General features: G+C 48.1%; 1 protein-coding gene across 1 annotated transcript; it reads left to right on the top strand.

Annotated features, from left to right (window-relative positions):
• The first annotated feature begins 695 nt into the window (after positions 1-695).
• irak1 (interleukin-1 receptor-associated kinase 1) lies at positions 696-21,679 on the top strand. The gene is made up of 15 exons (XM_072367947.1): positions 696-985; positions 3,851-4,018; positions 4,096-4,197; positions 7,628-7,722; positions 7,804-8,016; positions 11,330-11,394; positions 11,494-11,605; positions 16,123-16,244; positions 17,632-17,845; positions 17,919-17,987; positions 18,343-18,430; positions 18,513-18,607; positions 19,673-20,234; positions 20,514-20,612; positions 21,305-21,679. Exons 1-15 carry the CDS (start codon positions 874-876, stop codon positions 21,382-21,384), a joined length of 2,196 nt encoding a protein of 731 aa, XP_072224048.1. The 5' UTR covers positions 696-873; the 3' UTR covers positions 21,385-21,679.
• Positions 21,680-23,498: the final 1,819 nt, after the last annotated feature.

The following is a 23,498-nucleotide window of genomic DNA, read 5'->3' as shown; positions in this document are numbered from 1 at the left end:
AATTTAAACAACAGACAACAGCAGAGTCTGCAGCAGAACAAAAGACAGATATTACAGGTCAGGTCTAAATAAGTGGGTTTAGAGATAAGCTGAAACTGAGAGAATATTCCTGATGTCAGGGGGCAGGGAGTTCCACAGAGGGAACCCCTTAACGCCTTAACCCCTAACCCCTAACCCTTAACCCCTAACCCCTAACCCCTAACCCTTAACCCCTAACCCCTAACCCTTAACCCCTAACCCCTAACCCCTGCCCCCTAACCCTTAACCCTTAACCCCTGCCCCTAACCCCCTAACCCCTAACCCCTTAACCCCTAACCCCTTAACCCCTGCCCCCTAACCCCTTAACCCCTAACCCCTAACCCCCTAACCCCTAACCCCTAACCCCTAACCCTTAACCCCTAACCCCTAACCCCTAACCCCTAACCCTTAACCCCTAACCCCTAACCCCTAACCCTTAACCCCTAACCCCTAACCCAGAGAGGGGCAGAGCGGCTGAAGGCTCCAAACCCCATGAACAGACTGCTGCTGGGGGGGGGGGCAGTCAGTCAGGCTGAATAATTCACTCATTAAAGTTTGGATATATTCCAGGAAACCGAGAGTTTATCAACAGCGTTTGAAAACAGCCACTTGGACCTGGGTTCGGGTCCTATTCGGATCCGCTTTAAACGCGGGCTTTTATTTTGTCCCTGAACCGGAAGTGGGTTTGAATACGTTGATCACATTGACTCCGCGGGCGGAAGTGAGTGAAAAGCTGAACTTGTGGACAGTTTGGGAAGTTTTAACGGGTTGATTGCAGGTGATTCTATTGTGACTCGGTGGGCCCGGGTCGTACCGTTAGTTAAGTTCGGAGCGAGGCTCGGTACCGGTAGAAACATGTCGGGAGGGGACCTGCGGGATCAGTTCCTCTATAACCTGCCCTCGTCTGTCCTCTGGGAGTTCTGCCGAGTCATGGACGGGCTGTCGGACCTGGACTGGACCCGCTTCGGTGAGTTTGGACCAGAACTTAGACTGTGTGCTGGCTGCTAACACGGAGGAGGTAGGTTTTTACGCAACTAAACAATATGACGTAATCAGTGGCGTGTGTCCCGGGGTGGGAGCGTGGTCACACCTGCCTACAGGTTCTCTGACGTCACGGTTTGAGCTCTCAGCGGAACAGTTCGGTTTATTTAAACAGCTGCGTGAACGTGACGTCTTTGACCGTCCTCCCGGGTTCACGTACAGCTCTGAGGGTCGCTGGTTCCGACCCGAACAGGAACCGTGCTGACGGTGACCCGCTGGCACAGACGGGTTGTGATCGCTTTAAAAACATAAAGAATCTGAATTGAAACTAAATTTGTCATATATCTGACATTTATCTCTTTCATGTAATGAATGCATAGATCTATGCTTTTATTGTGAAATGCGGCCCGCCTGACTGCGGCAGCCCAGGGCGCGAGCAGGCAGTTCTTCAGGGGCTCAGGGGAAGTGGATGTGGGTTCCCCAGAACTGACCCCCTTTCCATGAGAGCGGCTAAGCCCCAAACCCTGCAGCCCCAAACCCTGCAGCCCCAAACCCTGCAGCCCCAAAACCCTGCAGCCCCAAACCCTGCAGCCCCAAACCCTGCAGCCCCAAACCCTGCAGCCCCAAACCCCGCAGCCCCCAAACCCTGCAGCCCCAAACCCTGCAGCCCCTGCAGCCCCAAACCCTGCAGCCCCAAACCCTGCAGCCCCAAACCCTGCAGCCCCTGCAGCCCCAAACCCTGCAGCTCCAAACCCTGCAGCCCCAAACCCTGCAGCCCCAAACCCTGCAGCCCCAAACCCTGCAGCCCCAAACCCTGCAGCCCCAAACCCTGCAGCCCCAAACCCTGCAGCCCCAAACCCTGCAGCCCCTGCAGCCCCAAACCCTGCAGCCCCAAACCCTGCAGCCCCAAACCCTGCAGCCCCTGCAGCCCCAAACCCTGCAGCCCCAAACCCTGCAGCCCCAAACCCTGCAGCCCCTGCAGCCCCAAACCCTGCAGCTCCAAACCCTGCAGCCCCAAACCCTGCAGCCCCAAACCCTGCAGCCCCAAACCCTGCAGCCCCAAACCCTGCAGCCCCCAAACCCTGCAGCCCCAAACCCTGCAGCCCCAAACCCTGCAGCCCCAAACCCTGCAGCCCCAAACCCTGCAGCCCCTGCAGCTCCAAACCCTGCAGCCCCAAACCCTGCAGCCCCAAACCCTGCAGCCCCTGCAGCCCCAAACCCTGCAGCCCCTGCAGCCCCAAACCCTGCAGCCCCTGCAGCCCCAAACCCTGCAGCCCCTGCAGCCCCAAACCCTGCAGCCCCAAACCCTGCAGCCCCAAACCCTGCAGCCCCAAACCCTGCAGCCCCTGCAGCCCCAAACCCTGCAGCCCCAAACCCTGCAGCCCCAAACCCTGCAGCCCCTGCAGCCCCAAACCCTGCAGCCCCAAACCCTGCAGCCCCAAACCCTGCAGCCCCAAACCCTGCAGCCCCAAACCCTGCAGCCCCCAAACCCTGCAGCCCCAAACCCTGCAGCCCCCAAACCCTGACACATTTGGCCTTTATGAACGCTCACAGTGACCTGATGGATGAAAGCGAGGCCTCGGCCTGCTTAACATTTCCATCAGTGGGTCATCTGAGAGAAGGTCCACTTCTGGAAATGCATGAAAGAGTCAAAGAGCGCAGACTTTTCTTTTTTTCATTTGCAGGTTGGAGCAGGTTTGGGTTAAATGAACCCTGTTCTGTTTGGGTTAAATGAACCCTGTTCTGTTTGGGTTCAATGAACCCTGTTCTGGCCCAGTTTAACATCTGTGAACAGAACCGGGTTCAGGCCTCGTCTAAACTGGCCGTGCTCTTCCTTCTATGCCTGCACCCTATCTCTGCTCTGTCCCCTCTGACAGAGTCGGACTCCTGGGTTCCTTCTATGTAGCTTATTGTTAGCTTTTTATAAAGCTGTTATATCTTCATTTGTAAGTCACTTTGGATAAAAGCGTCTGATAAATACAGAAACAGAAACACATAAACAGCTGATGGCAGCTGCACCATAAATTCTGAGCTGCATAGAAACATCTGCTCCAGTTCCAGTAAATGCCTCCAAAGTTTCATCCTGCAACAAGAGAATGATCCAAACATCCTGCTGAGCAGCACCAGAGTTTCTCAGAGCTGAAACATGGCCGTCAGCTGGTTCAGATCCAGCTGTTCAGATCCAGCTGGTTCAGATCCAGCTGGTTCAGATCCAGCTGTTTAGATCCAGCTGATTCAGATCCAGCTGTTCAGATCCAGCTGGTTCAGATCCAGCTGTTTAGATCCAGCTGGTTCAGATCCAGCTGGTTCAGATCCAGCTGGTTCAGATCCAGCTGGTTCAGATCCAGCTGGTTCAGATCCAGCTGAGCTTCTATCTGCTGAAGGAGAGCCTGAGAGGGACGAGCCCACATTTTGTGCTGGATGTGGACACAAAAACAACAATAATGCTGACATTTCGTGTTGCTGTGATGGTTCAGAGCGGCAGGGACTGGGCAGGGGGTCGTCAAGCACCAGAAGGTTGGCGGTTCGATTCCAACAGTCACCACTCAAAGTGAAACTGACAGCTGGAGGGTGTCAGTCCACCAGTGTTACGGCAGAGGTGTCTTTGAGCAAGGCACTGCTCCCCGGGCTGTGATTGGCTGCCCACCGCTCCAGTGTGTGGCATCTGACTCTATGAGGGTGTGACCCTGTGCACGTGCATGTGCATGTGCACGTGAGTCAGCAGGTCCCAACGGGTTAAAAGCAGAGGATAAATTTCGTGTGTATTTATGAGAATAAATCTTAAACCCAAACAGACCGAACCCTTCCACTGACATCTGTCCCGGACGGACGGTCCGATCTCTGTCTGCAGCCTCCGAGGTCCTCAAAGACCAGACCGCCCTGCGATTGGCTGAGAGGAGGGAGAGGCGGACCGACAGCGTGATGAACCAATGGGGAATCAGGAACGGACGAGTCGGGGAGCTGATTGACCTGTTGGAGTCTCTGCAGCTGTTTAGGCCACGGGACGTTATCCTGGGCTGTGAGTCCACCTCTGACCTCTGACCCCTGACCCAGAAGAACTATTTAATGTTCAGATGTCCGTCTTTCTGTGTGCAGGGACGCCGAGTGTGAACCCTCCTCCTCCTCTTCCTCCTCCCCCTCCTCCTCCTCCTGAGTCACTTCCTTCCGCCATTCCACCAACTCAAGCTCTGCCAACAGGTAACATCTGATCAGCTGTTAGAGGTAAGGTCTGATCAGCTGTTAGAGGTAAGGTCTGATCAGCTGTTAGAGGTAAGATCTGATCAGCTGTTAGAGGTCTGATCAGCTGTTAGAGGTCTGATCAGCTGTTAGAGGTAAGGTCTGATCAGCTGTTAGAGGTAACATCTGATCAGCTGTTAGAGGTCTGATCAGCTGTTAGAGGTTAGGTCTGATCAGCTGTTAGAGGTAACATCTGATCAGCTGTTAGAGGTCTGATCAGCTGTTAGAGGTCTGATCAGCTGTTAGAGGTCTGATCAGCTGTTAGAGGTAACATCTGATCAGCTGTTAGAGGTCTGATCAGCTGTTAGAGGTCTGATCAGCTGTTAGAGGTCTGATCAGCTGTTAGAGGTAAGGTCTGATCAGCTGTTAGAGGTAAGGTCTGATCAGCTGTTAGAGGTAAGGTCTGATCAGCTGTTAGAGGTCTGATCAGCTGTTAGAGGTAAGGTCTGATCAGCTGTTAGAGATAAGGTCTGATCAGCTGTTGGAGGTAAGGTCTGATCAGCTGTTAGAGGTCTGATCAGCTGTTAGAGGTAAGGTCTGATCAGCTGTTAGAGGTAAGGTCTGATCAGCTGTTAGAGGTCTGATCAGCTGTTAGAGGTAAGGTCTGATCAGCTGTTAGAGGTCTGATCAGCTGTTAGAGGTAAGGTCTGATTAGCTGTTAGAGGTAAGGTCTGATCAGCTGTTAGAGGTAAGGTCTGATCAGCTGTTAGAGGTAACGTCTGATCAGCTGTTAGAGGTCTGATCAGCTGTTAGAGGTCTGATCAGCTGTTAGAGGTCTGATCAGCTGTTAGAGGTAAGGTCTGATCAGCTGTTAGAGGTAAGGTCTGATCAGCTGTTAGAGGTAAGGTCTGATCAGCTGTTAGAGATAAGGTCTGATCAGCTGTTAGAGGTAAGGTCTGATCAGCTGTTAGAGGTAAGGTCTGATCAGCTGTTAGAGGTCTGATCAGCTGTTAGAGGTAAGGTCTGATCAGCTGTTAGAGGTAAGGTCTGATCAGCTGTTAGAGATAAGGTCTGATCAGCTGTTAGAGGTCTGATCAGCTGTTAGAGGTAAGGTCTGATTAGCTGTTAGAGGTAAGGTCTGATCAGCTGTTAGAGGTAAGGTCTGATCAGCTGTTAGAGGTCTGATCAGCTGTTAGAGGTCTGATCAGCTGTTAGAGGTAACATCTGATCAGCTGTTAGAGGTCTGATCAGCTGTTAGAGGTCTGATCAGCTGTTAGAGGTAAGGTCTGATCAGCTGTTAGAGGTAAGGTCTGATCAGCTGTTAGAGGTAAGGTCTGATCAGCTGTTAGAGGTAACATCTGATCAGCTGTTAGAGGTAAGGTCTGATCAGCTGTTAGAGGTAAGGTCTGATCAGCTGTTGGGGTAAGGTCTGATCAGCTGTTAGAGGTAAGGTCTGATCAGCTGTTAGAGGTCTGATCAGCTGTTAGAGGTAAGGTCTGATCAGCTGTTAGAGATAAGGTCTGATCAGCTGTTGGAGGTAAGGTCTGATCAGCTGTTGGAGGTAAGGTCTGATCAGCTGTTAGAGGTAAGGTCTGATCAGCTGTTAGAGGAAACGTCTGATCAGCTGTTAGAGGTCTGATCAGCTGTTAGAGGTCTGATCAGCTGTTAGAGGTAAGGTCTGATCAGCTGTTAGAGGTCTGATCAGCTGTTAGAGGTAAGGTCTGATTAGCTGTTAGAGGTAAGGTCTGATCAGCTGTTAGAGGTAAGGTCTGATCAGCTGTTAGAGGTAAGGTCTGATCAGCTGTTAGAGGTAACGTCTGATCAGCTGTTAGAGGTAACATCTGATCAGCTGTTAGAGGTCTGATCAGCTGTTAGAGGTAAGGTCTGATCAGCTGTTAGAGGTAAGGTCTGATCAGCTGTTAGAGGTAAGGTCTGATCAGCTGTTAGAGGTAACGTCTGATCAGCTGTTAGAGGTAAGGTCTGATCAGCTGTTAGAGGTAAGGTCTGATCAGCTGTTAGAGGTCTGATCAGCTGTTAGAGGTAAGGTCTGATCAGCTGTTAGAGGTAAGGTCTGATCAGCTGTTGGGGTAAGGTCTGATCAGCTGTTAGAGGTAAGGTCTGATCAGCTGTTAGAGGTAACATCTGATCAGCTGTTAGAGGTAAGGTCTGATCAGCTGTTAGAGGTCTGATCAGCTGTTAGAGGTAAGGTCTGATCAGCTGTTAGAGGTAAGGTCTGATCAGCTGTTAGAGGTAAGGTCTGATCAGCTGTTAGAGGTAAGGTCTGATCAGCTGTTAGAGGTAAGGTCTGATCAGCTGTTAGAGGTAAGGTCTGATCAGCTGTTAGAGGTAAGGTCTGATCAGCTGTTAGAGGTAAGGTCTGATCAGCTGTTAGTGGTAAGGTCTGATCAGCTGTTAGAGGTAAGGTCTGATCAGCTGTTAGTGGTAAGGTCTGATCAGCTGTTAGAGGTCTGATCAGCTGTTAGAGGTCTGATCAGCTGTTAGAGGTCTGATCAGCTGTTAGAGGTCTGATCAGCTGTTAGAGGTCTGATCAGCTGTTAGAGGTCTGATCAGCTGTTAGTGGTCTGATCAGCTGTTAGAGGTCTGATCAGCTGTTAGAGGTAAGGTCTGATCAGCTGTTAGAGGTCTGATCAGCTGTTAGTGGTCTGATCAGCTGTTGGAGGTAAGGTCTGATCAGCTGTTAGAGGTAAGGTCTGATCAGCTGTTAGAGGTAAGGTCTGATCAGCTGTTATAGGTCTGATCAGCTGTTAGAGGTCTGATCAGCTGTTAGTGGTAAGGTCTGATCAGCTGTTAGAGGTCTGATCAGCTGTTAGAGGTCTGATCAGCTGTTAGAGGTCTGATCAGCTGTTAGTGGTCTGATCAGCTGTTAGAGGTCTGATCAGCTGTTAGTGGTCTGATCAGCTGTTAGAGGTCTGATCAGCTGTTAGAGGTAAGGTCTGATCAGCTGTTAGAGGTCTGATCAGCTGTTAGTGGTCTGATCAGCTGTTAGAGGTCTGATCAGCTGTTAGTGGTAAGGTCTGATCAGCTGTTAGAGGTAAGGTCTGATCAGCTGTTAGAGGTAAGGTCTGATCAGCTGTTAGAGGTCTGATCAGCTGTTAGAGGTCTGATCAGCTGTTGGGGTAAGGTCTGATCAGCTGTTAGAGGTCTGATCAGCTGTTAGAGGTAAGGTCTGATCAGCTGTTAGAGGTAAGGTCTGATCAGCTGTTAGAGGTCTGATCAGCTGTTAGAGGTAAGGTCTGATCAGCTGTTAGAGATAAGGTCTGATCAGCTGTTAGAGGTAAGGTCTGATCAGCTGTTAGAGGTAAGGTCTGATCAGCTGTTAGAGGTAAGGTCTGATCAGCTGTTAGATCATCAGTGACTCCTGACTGATCATGAAGATAAAAACAGATTGGTTAGTGATAGTTATGATGTCATCTCTGTTCTTCACCTTCAGTTGACTGTTCAGACAGTAAAGGGGGAGGGAGATCTCTACCTGGACCCGCCCGCCCCCCAAATGATCTGTTCTCTGAGGACCAGCCACAGCGTCAGGTAAAAATCATTCATCAATAATAACTCACCCGGGATCGATCATCATATAAAATAAACTTTATTCATAATAAATCTTAACAGGAGGAGCAGCACGACGATGATGATGTCATCCCTCCTGACCGCTCCGCTGTGCCCTGCAGCGTCGTCGGTGCAGTCATGTCCTGGTCGTACGAAGAGCTGCATGCTGGGACACAAGGCTTCTCCCCGGCCCTGCAGGTGGGGGAGGGGGGGTTTGGCGTCGTGTACAGAGCCACTTTGAGTAACATGGACTGCGCCATCAAGAGGCTCCGACAGGTCAGCCAATCACAGCGCAGCATGTCACAAGGTGCTTTCAGACAGCCACACCTGGTGGGACTGATGTCCCCCAAATACCGTCCTTGTCTCCATTTAGTGGAACGCCAACCTCGCTTCACGTACCCGTTTGGGTAAACGGCGTCTTTCTGTCCATATTAGGACGAACTCTGTCCTCTACATATGTCCCGGTTTGGATGAACTCTTTGGGTATCCTTTGTTTCGATGAATTCTGTCCCCTACATATGTCCCGATTGGGACGAACTCTTTGGGTTTCCTTTGTTTCGATGAACTCTGTCCCCTACATACGTCCCGGTTCGGACCAACTCTTTGGGTATCCTTTGTTTCGATGAACTCTGTCCCCTACATATGTCCCGGTTTGGACGAACTCTTTGGGTATCCTTTGTTTCGATGAACTCTGTCCTCTACATACGTCCCGGTTCGGACCAACTCTTTGGGTATCCTTTGTTTCGATGAACTCTGTCCTCTGCATATGTCGCGGTTTGGATGAACTCTTTGGGTATCCTTTGTTTCGATGAACTCTGTCCCCTACATATGTCCCGGTTTGGACGAACTCTTTGGGTATCCTTTGTTTCGATGAACTCTGTCCTCTACATACGTCCCGGTTTGGACGAACTCTTTGGGTATCCTTTGTTTCGATGAACTCTGTCCCCTACATATGTCCCGGTTTGGACGAACTCTTTGGGTGTCCTTTGTTTCGATGAACTCTGTCCTCTACATATGTCCCGGTTTGGACAAACTCTTTGGGTATCCTTTGTTTCGATGAACTCTGTCCTCTACATATGTCCCGGTTCGGACCAACTCTTTGGGTATCCTTTGTTTCGATGAACTCTGTCCTCTACATATGTCCCGGTTTGGACAAACTCTTTGGGTATCCTTTGTTTCGATGAACTCTGTCCTCTACATACGTCCCGGTTTGGACCAACTCTTTGGGTATCCTTTGTTTCGATGAACTCTGTCCTCTGCATATGTCCCGGTTTGGATGAACTCTTTGGGTATCCTTTGTTTCGATGAACTCTGTCCCCTACATACGTCCCGGTTTGGACGAACTCTTTGGGTATCCTTTGTTTCGATGAACTCTGTCCTCTACATACGTCCCGGTTTGGACGAACTCTTTGGGTATCCTTTGTTTCGATGAACTCTGTCCTCTACATATGTCCCGGTTTGGACGAACTCTTTGGGTATCCTTTGTTTCGATGAACTCTGTCCTCTACATATGTCCCGGTTTGGACGAACTCTTTGGGTATCCTTTGTTTCGATGAACTCTGTCCCCTACATATGTCCCGGTTTGGACGAACTCTTTGGGTATCCTTTGTTTCGATGAACTCTGTCCTCTACATATGTCCCGGTTCGGACGAACTCTTTGGGTATCCTTTGTTTCGATGAACTCTGTCCCCTACATATGTCCCGGTTAGGACCAACTCTTTGGGTATCCTTTGTTTCGATGAACTCTGTCCTCTACATATGTCCCGGTTTGGACGAACTCTTTGGGTATCCTTTGTTTCGATGAACTCTGTCCTCTACATATGTCCCGGTTTGGACGAACTCTTTGGGTATCCTTTGTTTCGATGAACTCTGTCCTCTACATATGTCCTGGTTTGGACGAACTCTTTGGGTGTCCTTTGTTTCCATGAACTCTGTCCCCTACATATGTCCCGGTTTGGACGAACTCTTTGGGTTTCCTTTGTTTCGATGAACTCTGTCCTCTACATATGTCCCGGTTTGGACGAACTCTTTGGGTGTCCTTTGTTTCGATGAACTCTGTCCCCTACATATGTCACGGTTTGGACGAACTCTTTGGGTATCCTTTGTTTCGATGAACTGTGTCCCCTACATATGTCCCGGTTTGGACGAACTCTTTGGGTATCCTTTGTTTTGATGAACTCTGTCCCCTACATATGTCACGGTTTGGACGAACTCTTTGGGTATCCTTTGTTTCGATGAACTCTGTCCTCTACATATGTCCCGGTTTGGACAAACTCTTTGGGTTTCCTTTGTTTCGATGAACTTTGTCCCCTACATATGTCCCGGTTTGGACCAACTCTTTGGGTATCCTTTGTTTCGATGAACTCTTTCCTTTGCATATGTCCCGGTTTGGACCAACTCTTTGGGTATCCTTTGTTTCGATGAACTCTGTCCCCTACATATGTCCCGGTTTGGACGAACTCTTTGGGTATCCTTTGTTTCGATGAACTCTGTCCTCTACATATGTCCCGGTTTGGACGAACTCTTTGGGTATCCTTTGTTTCGATGAACTCTGTCCTCTACATATGTCCCGGTTTGGACGAACTCTTTGGGTGTCCTTTGTTTCCATGAACTCTGTCCCCTACATATGTCCCGGTTTGGACGAACTCTTTGGGTATCCTTTGTTTTGATGAACTCTGTCCCCTACATATGTCACGGTTTGGACGAACTCTTTGGGTATCCTTTGTTTCGATGAACTTTGTCCCCTACATATGTCCCGGTTTGGACCAACTCTTTGGGTATCCTTTGTTTCGATGAACTCTGTCCTCTGCATACGTCCCGGTTTGGACGAACTCTTTGGGTATCCTTTGTTTCGATGAACTCTTTCCTTTGCATATGTCCCGGTTTGGACCAACTCTTTGGGTATCCTTTGTTTCGATGAACTCTGTCCCCTACATATGTCCCGGTTTGGACCAACTCTTTGGGTATCCTTTGTTTCGATGAACTCTGTCCTCTGCATACGTCCCGGTTTGGACGAACTCTTTGGGTATCCTTTGTTTCGATGAACTCTTTCCTCTGCATATGTCCCGGTTTGGACCAACTCTTTGGGTATCCTTTGTTTCGATGAACTCTGTCCTCTACATATGTCCCGGTTTGGACCAACTCTTTGGGTATCCTTTGTTTCGATGAACTCTGTCCTCTACATATGTCCCGGTTTGGACGAACTCTTTGGGTATCCTTTGTTTCGATGAACTCTGTCCTCTGCATACGTCCCGGTTTGGACGAACTCTTTGGGTATCCTTTGTTTCGATGAACTCTTTCCTCTGCATATGTCCCGGTTTGGACGAACTCTTTGGGTATCCTTTGTTTCGATGAACTCTTTCCTCTGCATATGTCCCGGTTTGGACCAACTCTTTGGGTATCCTTTGTTTCGATGAACTCTGTCCTCTACATATGTCCCACGTGTTAACACAAACGCCGCCGTGGGCTAGTGTCCCTGTGGATGAAAACCTGTAATGACAGTAACTACAGAAACGCTGTCTGAAAGCACTCATTGGTTAATGTCTCTGGCAGGAAGTGGACTGTGATTGGTCATTGTTGTTGTTTGCAGGATTGCCAGATTGACTGGTCTCTACTGAGGAGAAGTTTCCAGACTGAAGTGGAGAAACTGTCAAAGTGAGTCAAGCCATCGCACCATATGCAGAGCACTGACCTTGTGTTGTTCGTGTAGAAGCTAAACGTTTCACCCGAAGCAGTAACACAGTCTGTCTTCAGGTTCAGACACCGCAACATCGTGGATCTGTTGGGTTTCAGTGAAGGAGGAGGTACCATGTGTCTGATCTACCGCTACATGGACAACAGATCACTGGAGGACCGCTTACACAATGTAAAAACCTTTCGTGTGTGTGTAAATTTAAATTAAATTAGGGTAAATGCCAGGCCAACTGGGTCACTGGTGGCTGAAAGGCGTCAGAACTGTGGAGCAAAGAATGAGGAGAAACTTTTTTTACCTGTGATGTTGGAGCAGAACACCTGAAACGGGCTTACAGTGACCCGTAAGAACATGGATCAGGCTATCTGATCCATGTTCTGTGTGCAGTTGTCATCTCATTGGTTTGAATTGATTTGTTCATGATGATTTTGAGAGATCAACAGGAAATAGATCTGGACAGAGAGAGGTTACAAAAATAAGATGGAGTCCCAAGAAGAGAAAGGGGCACCAATAAAAGTCCTTGTGGGATGTTGCTGCTGCAGGTCGTACATTAACTGAAGCTGCAGTCGTAACAGTGTCCCAGAGGTCATTAATAAGGGAGGACCGTGAATCTCTCAGGGATACAGGAGGTAGTTTCTCCTCACTGCTGGGATTTACCCACAGAAATGTCCTGGAAAGGCTTTGAAATGATGCAGAGCTTCTGTTTGGTTGTAGGAGAATGTAGTCCCCTAAGACTGACTGTATAACTGTAAAGACTGTTGATACCAACCTGCCTTCGGGCATCTATGTAGCTGCTGAATACTTTGAATTTCTCTCGGGGTTAAGTCGGTGTCACCTGGCTCAGGTGTTAGATCGTTGGTGCGGTCATTACGAAAGCAGCAAAGGATTAGCCTAAACTCACAATGCCACCATTTACCTGAGTTTATGTTCACTGGATGCGTTCCAAAAGGAGGGCTGAGACCAGGATGCAGAGTTGTAGTCTTACGTTGATATATTTAGTCTTCCAGAAACCTGGCTGCAGCAGGAGGATCATGTTAGCATTAATGAATCAACTCCCTCTGACTATTTAAATGTTCATGTTCCTAGAACCACAGGCAGAGGAGGAGGAGTGGCAGCTATCTTCAGATCAGGGTTACTAATCAGTCCTAGACCCAAGATTAGTTTTAGCTCTATTGAATCTCTGATTCTCAGTTTTTCCCAAAGTGGAAATCACAAAAACCTCTTTTTTTTGTTGTTGTGTATCGGTATCTTTTTACCTGGATGTGTTCACCTGGATGTGTTTACCTGGATGTGTTTATATGTTTACCTGGATGTGTTTACCTGGATGTGTTTATATGTTTACCTGGATGTGTTTACCTGGATGTGTTTACCTGGATGTGTTTACCTGGATGTGTTTACCTGCATGTGTTTACCTGGATGTGTTTACCTGGATGTGTTTACCTGGATGTGTTTATATGTTTACCTGGATGTGTTTACCTGGATGTGTTTACCTGGATGTGTTTATGTGTTTACCTGGATGTGTTTACCTGCATGTGTTTACCTGGATGTGTTCACCTGGATGTGTTTACCTGGATGTGTTTACCTGGATGTGTTTACCTGGATGTGTTTACCTGGATGTGTTTACCTGCATGTGTTTACCTGGATGTGTTCACCTGGATGTGTTTACCTGGATGTGTTTACCTGCATGTGTTTACCTGCATGTGTTTACCTGGATGTGTTTACCTGCATGTGTTTACCTGGATGTGTTCACCTGGATGTGTTTACCTGCATGTGTTTACCTGGATGTGTTCACCTGGATGTGTTTACCTGGATGTGTTTACCTGGATGTGTTTACCTGGATGTGTTTACCTGGATGTGTTTACCTGCATGTGTTTACCTGGATGTGTTCACCTGGATGTGTTCACCTGGATGTGTTTACCTGGATGTGTTTACCTGGATGTGTTTACCTGGATGTGTTTACCTGCATGTGTTTACCTGGATGTGTTTACCTGGATGTGTTTACCTGCATGTGTTTACCTGCATGTGTTTACCTGGATGTGTTTACCTGGATGTGTTTACCTGGATGTGTTTACCTGGATGTGTTTACCTGGATGTGTTCACCTGGATGTGTTTACCTGGATGTGTTTACCTGCATGTGTTTACCTGGATGTGTTTACCTGGATGTGTTTACCTGCATGTGTTTACCTGGATGTGTTTACCTGGATGTGTTTACCTGGATGTGTTCACCTGGATGTGTTTACCTGGATGTGTTTACCTGCATGTGTTTACCTGGATGTGTTTACCTGGATGTGTTTACCTGCATGTGTTTACCTGCATGTGTTTACCTGGATGTGTTTACCTGGATGTGTTTACCTGGATGTGTTCACCTGGATGTGTTTACCTGGATGTGTTTACCTGGATGTGTTTACCTGGATGTGTTTACCTGGATGTGTTTACCTGGATGTGTTTATGTGTTCACCTGGATGTGTTTACCTGGATGTGTTCACCTGGATGTGTTTACCTGGATGTGTTTACCTGCATGTGTTTACCTGGATGTGTTTACCTGGATGTGTTTACCTGGATGTGTTTACCTGGATGTGTTTACCTGGATGTGTTTATGTGTTTACCTGGATGTGTTTACCTGGATGTGTTCACCTGGATGTGTTTACCTGGATGTGTTTACCTGCATGTGTTTACCTGGATGTGTTTACCTGGATGTGTTTACCTGCATGTGTTTACCTGCATGTGTTTACCTGGATGTGTTTACCTGGATGTGTTTACCTGGATGTGTTCACCTGGATGTGTTTACCTGGATGTGTTTACCTGGATGTGTTTACCTGGATGTGTTTACCTGGATGTGTTTACCTGGATGTGTTTATGTGTTCACCTGGATGTGTTCACCTGGATGTGTTTACCTGGATGTGTTTACCTGCATGTGTTTACCTGGATGTGTTCACCTGGATGTGTTTACCTGGATGTGTTTACCTGGATGTGTTTACCTGGATGTGTTTACCTGCATGTGTTTACCTGGATGTGTTTACCTGGATGTGTTTACCTGCATGTGTTTACCTGCATGTGTTTACCTGGATGTGTTTACCTGGATGTGTTTACCTGCATGTGTTTACCTGGATGTGTTTACCTGGATGTGTTTACCTGGATGTGTTTACCTGGATGTGTTCACCTGGATGTGTTTACCTGCATGTGTTTACCTGGATGTGTTTACCTGGATGTGTTTACCTGCATGTGTTTACCTGGATGTGTTTACCTGGATGTGTTTACCTGGATGTGTTTACCTGGATGTGTTTATGTGTTTACCTGGATGTGTTTACCTGGATGTGTTTACCTGGATGTGTTTACCTGGATGTGTTTATGTGTTTACCTGGATGTGTTTACCTGGATGTGTTTACCTGGATGTGTTTATGTGTTTACCTGGATGTGTTTACCTGGATGTGTTTACCTGGATGTGTTTACCTGCATGTGTTTACCTGGATGTGTTTATGTGTTTACCTGGATGTGTTTACCTGGATGTGTTTACCTGGATGTGTTTATGTGTTTACCTGGATGTGTTTACCTGGATGTGTTTACCTGGATGTGTTTACCTGGATGTGTTTATGTGTTTACCTGGATGTGTTTACCTGGATGTGTTTACCTGGATGTGTTTACCTGGATGTGTTTATGTGTTTACCTGGATGTGTTTACCTGGATGTGTTTACCTGGATGTGTTTACCTGGATGTGTTTACCTGGATGTGTTTATATGTTTACCTGGATGTGTTTACCTGGATGTGTTTACCTGCATGTGTTTACCTGGATGTGTTTACCTGGATGTGTTTATGTGTTTACCTGGATGTGTTTACCTGGATGTGTTTACCTGGATGTGTTTATATGTTTACCTGGATGTGTTTACCTGGATGTGTTTACCTGCATGTGTTTACCTGGATGTGTTTACCTGGATGTGTTTATGTGTTTACCTGGATGTGTTTACCTGGATGTGTTCACCTGGATGTGTTTACCTGCATGTGTTCACCTGGATGTGTTTACCTGGATGTGTTTACCTGCATGTGTTTACCTGGATGTGTTTACCTGGATGTGTTTACCTGCATGTGTTTACCTGGATGTGTTTACCTGCATGTGTTTACCTGGATGTGTTTATCTGGATGTGTTTACCTGCATGTGTTTACCTGGATGTGTTTACCTGGATGTGTTTACCTGGATGTGTTCACCTGGATGTGTTTACCTGGATGTGTTTACCTGGATGTGTTTACCTGGATGTGTTTATCTGGATGTGTTTACCTGCATGTGTTTACCTGGATGTGTTTACCTGGATGTGTTTACCTGGATGTGTTTACCTGCATGTGTTTACCTGGATGTGTTTACCTGGATGTGTTTACCTGGATGTGTTTACCTGCATGTGTTTACCTGGATGTGTTCACCTGCATGTGTTTACCTGGATGTGTTTACCTGGATGTGTTTACCTGCATGTGTTTACCTGGATGTGTTTACCTGCATGTGTTTACCTGGATGTGTTTACCTGGATGTGTTTACCTGCATGTGTTTACCTGGATGTGTTTACCTGCATGTGTTTACCTGGATGTGTTTATCTGGATGTGTTTACCTGCATGTGTTTACCTGGATGTGTTTACCTGGATGTGTTTACCTGGATGTGTTTACCTGCATGTGTTTACCTGGATGTGTTTACCTGCATGTGTTTCAGGAGCGTACGCCCGTCTCGTGGCCCGACAGAGTCGGTATTGTTGAAGGAGCAGCAGCAGCTCTGCAGTTCCTGCACTGCCCCCCCACAGGTCAGGAACCACTGATCCATGGAGACGTCAAGAGGTCAGAACGCCACCACATGACATCAGAAACCTGTAGCAGCAGGTGTGGCAGGGTGGTTGATTCACATGATTTGTTCAAAGTGACGGAACCGTGAAGGAGTCCACAGTTACAGCAGCTGCCATCAGTACCCAGACCCGGTCAGAACCTGCCACGGCTGTATGGCTCAGCTGATGGAGCAGAGGCTGCACAAAGGCCACGAGCCCTAAAAAAAACTTTAAAAAAGAAAATAAACGTGTTAATGATTTGAAACCAAAAATATTCCCTCAAAGAAAAGAACGATGACATGTTCTGTCATTCAGTTCAGCTTTATTTATAAAGCGCCAGATTACAACAAATATCATCTCAAGGCACTTAAGTAATAAAGTCCAATTCAAGCCAATTGGAATTCAATTCATTGTAATCATAATCCAATTAATTCATATAGAGCCAATTAAAAAAATAATATCCGAGCTAAGGAAACCAACAGATTGGACCGAAACTTGTCTTCAGTCCAATCTCCCGTCCTGAGCCTGAGGGACTGTGGAAAGGAACGACTCCCTTTAACAGGAAGAAACCTCTGGCAGAACCAGAACCAGGAAGAAACCTCTGGCAGAACCAGGAAGAAACCTCTGGCAGAACCAGAACCAGGAAGAAACCTCTGGCAGAACCAGGAAGAAACCTCTGGCAGAACCAGAACCAGGAAGAAACCTCTGGCAGAACCAGGAAGAAACCTCTGGCAGAACCAGAACCAGGAAGAAACCTCTGGCAGAACCAGAACCAGGAAGAAACCTCTGGCAGAACCAGAACCAGGAAGAAACCTCTGGCAGAACCAGGACCAGGAAGAAACCTCTGGCAGAACCAGAACCAGGAAGAAACCTCTGGCAGAACCAGGAAGAAACCTCTGGCAGAACCAGGAAGAAACCTCTGGCAGAACCAGAACCAGGAAGGGTGGCCATCCGCCTCGACCAGCTGGGGTTTGGATACCTGCTGGAACAGGGAAACACAAGTTAATAACCACAATAATGTCACATGGACATAAAATCATTTGAGAAATTAAACAGGAGGAAAAAGAGAGCAAAGTGAGGAAAGGTGTGACAGATGAGGCCCCCCAGCAGTCTAAGCCTATAGCAGCAGAACTATGGGATGTTTCAGGCTCACCTGAGCCATCCCTAACTATAAGCTTTATCAGAAAGGAAAGTTTCAGCCTGATCTTAAAGGTAGAGAGGGTGTCTGCTTCCTGACACAGTTCAGTTCATTCCTACTTAAGTTTGTTTTTTAGGCACCAGTCTGGTTCTGTAGGATCGAGCGACTGCAACAGAACTCAAGAGGAATCTGGACCAGCTGTGTTTTCACCTGCTGATTTAAGGCTGAACGGCTTTAAAACAGGGCTCTTTCTCTTTGTCTGCAGTTCAAACATCTTGTTGGACCAGCACCTCGTGGCGAAGCTTTCAGACTTCGGTCTGGCCCGGTACGCGCCGCCCGGCCCGTCTGGCTGCTCGGCCACTCAGACGGCCTCCGTGGGCAAAACGGCGACAGTCCGAGGAACGCTGGCGTACCTGCCAGACGAATATGTGAGGAGGGGAGAGCTGTGCTCGGCCGTGGACGTCTACAGCTTCGGCGTGGTGAGACTCTGCAGGGGCTGATGGGAAATCTGTCCGGAGGAGTGGCCTTCACTGGGTTCTGTGTGTGTTTCAGGTTCTGCTGGAGGTGCTGACCGGGAACCGAGCTCTGGAGAGAGACCCGAAGTCCGGAGAGAGATACCTGGTCAGAATTTATCCTTAGATAGATAAAACTGGACCACAGCAGAAAGGTCAGATCGTTTGGTCCAGGGCCCGGTCTGGGTCCGGTCTGGGTCCAGTCTGGGCCCGGTCTGGGTCCGGTCTGGGTCCGGTCTGGGTCCGGTCTGGGCCCGGTCTGGATCGGTTTGGATAGACCGGTGTGTTCCGACGGTCCGGTCTGCAGATAATCAACCTTCCTTTAGTCTCCTCTTTTCTAGAAAAGTTAAAACCAGAACTTTGATCCGGTTCTGATCGTTTGGTCCATCTCCCTGATTGGTGTTCTGAAGTCCAAACACTTTCTCAGTGTTATGTTGTGGTTCTGATGTGGTTCTGGTTTGCAGAAGGACCTGGTGGAAGATGTTGCAGCTGGTCCAAACGGTCCGACCGCAGAAGCGTGGCGGAACCAGCTGGACAGACGCCTGATCTCAGGTCAGTGCCGGAGTTTGGACCAGTTGTGGTTCTGGTAACAGCAGTTCTGAATTCTCCTGGTACCTCCTGGTTCTGTCTGCAGGGGGCGCTGCTGAGCCTGCTGGCTGCCTGGAGATGGTAGTTCTGGCCTGCAGGAGTCTCCACAGGCAGAGGAAGAAGAGGCCGAGCATGACGGAGGTCAGAACCAGAACCAGAACCAGGAGTTCCTCAGAGTTCAGAGTCGGGCTGCCACAGACGATTATTTCAATTATCGACTAATCACCGATTATTTTCTTCTGTTAGTCGACCAATCGGATCGTACGTGTCCTGAAAGTAAAACATGCAGCTGCTCTTATAGAACCATCATTAGCCTTCAGCTTGGACTGTTTTAGCTAGATGCTAACGAAGAAAAGACCCTTTTTTAGATATTCAGCTTGTTGCAACAAACAGTTATTTAACTGTGAAGCAAAAACACAAAAATAAACACGAAGGTTTTTCTTTCCTTCATTCGTTTCTGGCATCAAACACGTTTAAATCAGATGAGGCACCTGAAACTAAGGAATTATTCACTAAGTTTTGGACTCAGATATAACAGCAACCTGTTCAGTTTGGACTCAGTCAGGACATTTGCTTGCTGAGGTGTGCATGTAGCTTTGAAACAAAGCGTCCATTGAAGATAAATTACCTTTTTTAGCTTTAGAAAACATTAGCGTTCCTGTTCAAACACATCAGTGTTCTAACGTCACAGAAAACACATTAAATATGTGTTCTGAGGCTAATTAATCACATCATCATCGCTAATGTTAGCGTTTACAGCTATCAGTATGAGTAAGCAGCAAGCTAACGCTCTGTTTATGCTAATGTTAGCAGCTAACTAGCCGGTTAGCTTACCGAGATGACGGTCCCTCTCCACAATAAGCACAACAACATGCTTCCTGTTCAGGTGCATCGTTGCTGTGGAAGGAAAGTTCTGCCTTACAGATATTTGTCTTTAGTTTTTTTTAAATGCTCCCACACTTTTGAGCTCCGTTGCCGGGCAGCCATGATACCAGAGTCCGTCTGTTTAACTTCCTGTGACATCACGGCTGACCGCGGTTACCATGACAACGGATGTGTGTGAAGGACAGAAAGGCAGCAGCTTCCAGAGAAAAACAAAGTTTGAAAAAAACAAACAAACGACGCATCGACTTTTAAATTAGTGGCGAGTTGCTGATGGTGGCAGTCCGAGCCTCTTCTGTTTCTCACCTGGATGTTTTTTCTCAGGTGTTTGACAAACTTCAGAACATCCACAGCGTTGTGAGGAAGGCCGGCTCCTCCTCCTCCTCCTCCTCCTCCTCCTCCCCCCTCCCTCCCTGCCCCTCCTTCCCCAGACCCCCCCGTTCCCTGGACTTTAGTGTTTCCCAGCAGCTGTCCAAACTGGGACCACTGGAGCCCTCCTCCTCCTCCTCCTCCTCCTCTTCCTCCTCCTCTTCCTCCTCTTCCTCTTCCTCCTCCTCCTCCTCCTCCCTCACCCCCCCTCACCCGCTACACTCCTCCTCCTTACCCCCCCCCTCCTCCTGCTCCTCCTTCCTGGGCCCCTGTGAGACAGATGAGAGTCGAGGTTTCTCCCAGTACCACCTCCGGTCCAACGGAACCAGCTGCCGGTCCCTGTCTCCGACCTTCAGAGCCCAGAACCCGAGTCCAGCTACAGCCCGGCCTTCTGTGCCCATGGAGGACTGGTACTCCTCCCCCCCCCGACCCGTCCACCCAGGGTCCGGGGCCGCTGTGGGACACCATGGGTTGTCTCCAGCAGGGTCCCTGCAGTCCATGTCGCCTGGGCCCTCGGGTAGGTTCCATAGTTAATGAGCGAGGTGGGCGGAGCTTGTTTCTCTGACATCACAGTTAATGAGCGGCGTGGTGGGCGGAGCTTGTTTCTCTGACATCACAGTGAATGAGCGGCGTGGTGGGCGGAGCTTGTTTCTCTGACATCACAGTGAATGAGCAGTGAAGTGGGCGGAGCTTGTTTCTCTGACATCACAGTGAATGAGCGGCGTGGTGGGCGGAGCTTGTTTCTCTGACATCACAGTGAAGGCGAGTCTGACAGCGTTTCTACTTTCTGTTTCAGTTCATGTGAATCCCAGCAAGCAGCACCTGCTGGAGAAGAAAGCCCAGTACGAGGAGGGTCAGATCAGAACCCCGGAGTTGCTGTCATGTGACGACCTGAGTAGGTTTTTAACTCGTTTATCACGTCCTCGCATCATTTAGGATCCTGGCTGGAGTTAAGGATTCATTTCTAAGTCAAAACAAAACCGTTTGGGTCTCAGAATTACTTTACTTGCTCTGTGGCTCATCTGACCCGTGGTGTACCACAGGGCTTAGTCCTGGGCCCCCTTCTGTTCTGTTTACTCTATTGATCCCTGAGGGAAACAGTTTAGCAGTTAGCTGTCAGCTAGCAGTTAGCTAGCAGTTAGCTGTAAGTTAGCAGTTAGCTGTAAGCTAGCAGTTAGCTGTAAGTTAGCAGTTAGCTGTAAGTTAGTAGGTAGCTGTAAGTTAGTAGGTAGCTGTAAGTTAGCAGTTAGCTGTAAGTTAGTAGGTAGCTGTGAGTTAGCAGTTAGCTGTGAGTTAGCAGTTAGCTGTAAGTTAGCAGTTAGCTGTAAGTTAGCAGCAGATGCTAGCAAACGATGCTTTCTCACCAGCAGTAATGGACCAAGCCGGAGATGTGCTCAGCGGAACTCGTAGTAATGCATGTGAACCGTTAATTACTGCGTTTAAACATAAACGACCGGGTGTGTTTCCTCCTGAACATTCAGAGCCACAGATTCTGCCTGCTGTTGTAATAGTTTCTCACTGATATTTGTCCTGTTACCGTCTGGTTCCTCGATGCTTTGTTCTGAACCAGCTGCTTGTGTTTGACAGACACAGGGATGAGTTCTGTGGGTCTCAGAGGACCAGAGGAGAGCGATGAGCTGGATTATCTTCCAGCTAAACACACCTGACCGACTCCTGTTGTGGACCAAAGACAGGAAGCAGGAAGCTGCCAGCTGAACTGCTCTCAGCGAGCAGCAACCTGCCGCATCCGGAAACTAGAACTATTTATTCAAACACTTCACTGAAACATCGGTTCCTTTGTCATGAAACGTTCCTGATTGTGGATGCTGAGCAGCAGCTGAGCAGCATCATTTCAACCAGGCTCACATTTTCAGCAAATCAGTCGACTTCTTTCTACACTTTCAGCTCCTGAACTGTATTTAATTATTTTGATTTTTAAAAATGTTTTTCTACAAACAAAATAAATGGAGGCACTTGTTGTGTTATGTTACTGAAATGAAAAACACTTTATTAACCCCAAAAGAAAGTGATAATTCATTATGAACAGTTAGTGCTGCTGGCAGGAAGGACCTCCTGCATCTCTCTGTTGCAGCAGAGCTGAAGAAGCCTCTGCCTGAACACACATTATACAGAGGATGGTCAGTGTTCTTCGTGTCCATTCACCTGTGCAGAATTCTTCTCTCTGCAGTCAGAACCAGCCCAGAACCAACCCAGCACAGAACCCAGAGCAGAACCCAGAACAGAAACCAACCCAGAACCCAGAGCAGAACCCAGCACAGAACCCAGCCCAGAACCCAGCCCAGAACCCAGAGCAGAACCAGCACAGAACCCAGAACAGAACCCAGCCCAGAACCCAGAGCAGAACCAGCCCAGAACCCAGAGCAGAACCAACCCAGAACCCAGCCCAGAACCAACCCAGAACCCAGAGCAGAACCAGCACAAAACCCAGCACAGAACCAACCCAGAACCCAGCACAGAACCCAGCCCAGAACCCAGCCAGAACCAGCCTTCTTTATCTGTTTGTTCAGAGTCTCTGCTGCTGCACAGCAGGCCACAGATTTATAGAAGAAACCTTTCCGTCCTTCTTGTAGTTCCACTCCAGGTAAACTCTCCTCCACCTCTTCCCCCAGGATGGAGGCAGCGTTTGGTTTATTCCTGGTCCTCCTTAGTTCGTGTTAAAGATGAGGAGATGGTTCCCACACAGTGCCTCAGAGTGACTGATGCAGCCGGAGTGTTTCTGGAGTAGTAATGAGTGACGGTGCAGCCCCTCTTTGTGCTGCGGACCCCCTGCTGAGACACAAACCTTCAGTACACAACAGGCTGAATGTGCAGATTCATTCATTGGCTCTGAAGTACCTGAGGGCTGCAGGGGGTGGAGCTTATATCAGCTGAGAGGGACATCCAATCCAAGCTGTTCTCATCAGACTTCGTTTCTCCTGTTGCCAGCAGGACATTTGCCAAATTTCAGTTTGTTTTTTACTGAATTGACATTTATTTACAGAATATTTGTTGTTGCTGGGAGACAGAAGGTCAGGAAACTAAGAACTCGTGTCTGGAATCATTCAGTTATAAAAACAAATGTCATGAGAATCGGTTCAGAATTCAGTTAGTTTGGGTTCCAGTGGATCTTTGTCTACATTTTTACCATCTGTCAACAACTTTACAAACTGTAGAAAACCCATCATTGGATCAGAAACCAGACCAGCCCGTACATCCATGATTCCTCATCAACATTTTCCCATTTTCCTCCAGCTCGTAACAACCTGCAAAGAGCCAAAAAGTGATGAAATACGAGCTTTTCACCATGTAAATACTTTCAGGTGATGTAAAGAGCAGACAAATCATCTAAAAACTGTTCTAATGGTGAAAATAAGTGAATTCCACTGAAAGGGAGAAGCAAAAGTCAACTTTCAAAGACTGATTAAAAATCAAATACATAAGTTATTCTGAAGAAAAGTTACAGAATTTATCTCATTTTAAACAGATTTATGAACTGTTGGGCCTGGACGGCACCACCCCGTCACACAGGACTACTGAGATAACCTGGACAGGTCGCACGGTGGTGAACTGGCAGAAACGGGCTTCCGTAGTTCTCGGTACTGAATTTGTTAGCTATTAGCCGTTAGCCATCTAGCTATCTATCCCCAGCGTTTTCGGAGACGCTGTTAGAGTAAGATGGCGGCCCCCGTCTCGGTGCACAGAATCACGGCTTTGCATGTTTGACAGCAGCCGGCGGTGGTCTCCGCAGAGCTTCGGAACATCGCTGCAGCAGCGCAGCGCG

The sequence above is a fragment of the Leuresthes tenuis genome, unplaced genomic scaffold (assembly GCF_036924035.1).
Source record: "Leuresthes tenuis unplaced genomic scaffold, fLeuTen1.0.hap1 SCAF_16, whole genome shotgun sequence".
NCBI lineage: Eukaryota > Metazoa > Chordata > Actinopteri > Atheriniformes > Atherinopsidae > Leuresthes > Leuresthes tenuis.
This window is presented reverse-complemented; position numbering and strand designations above follow the sequence as displayed.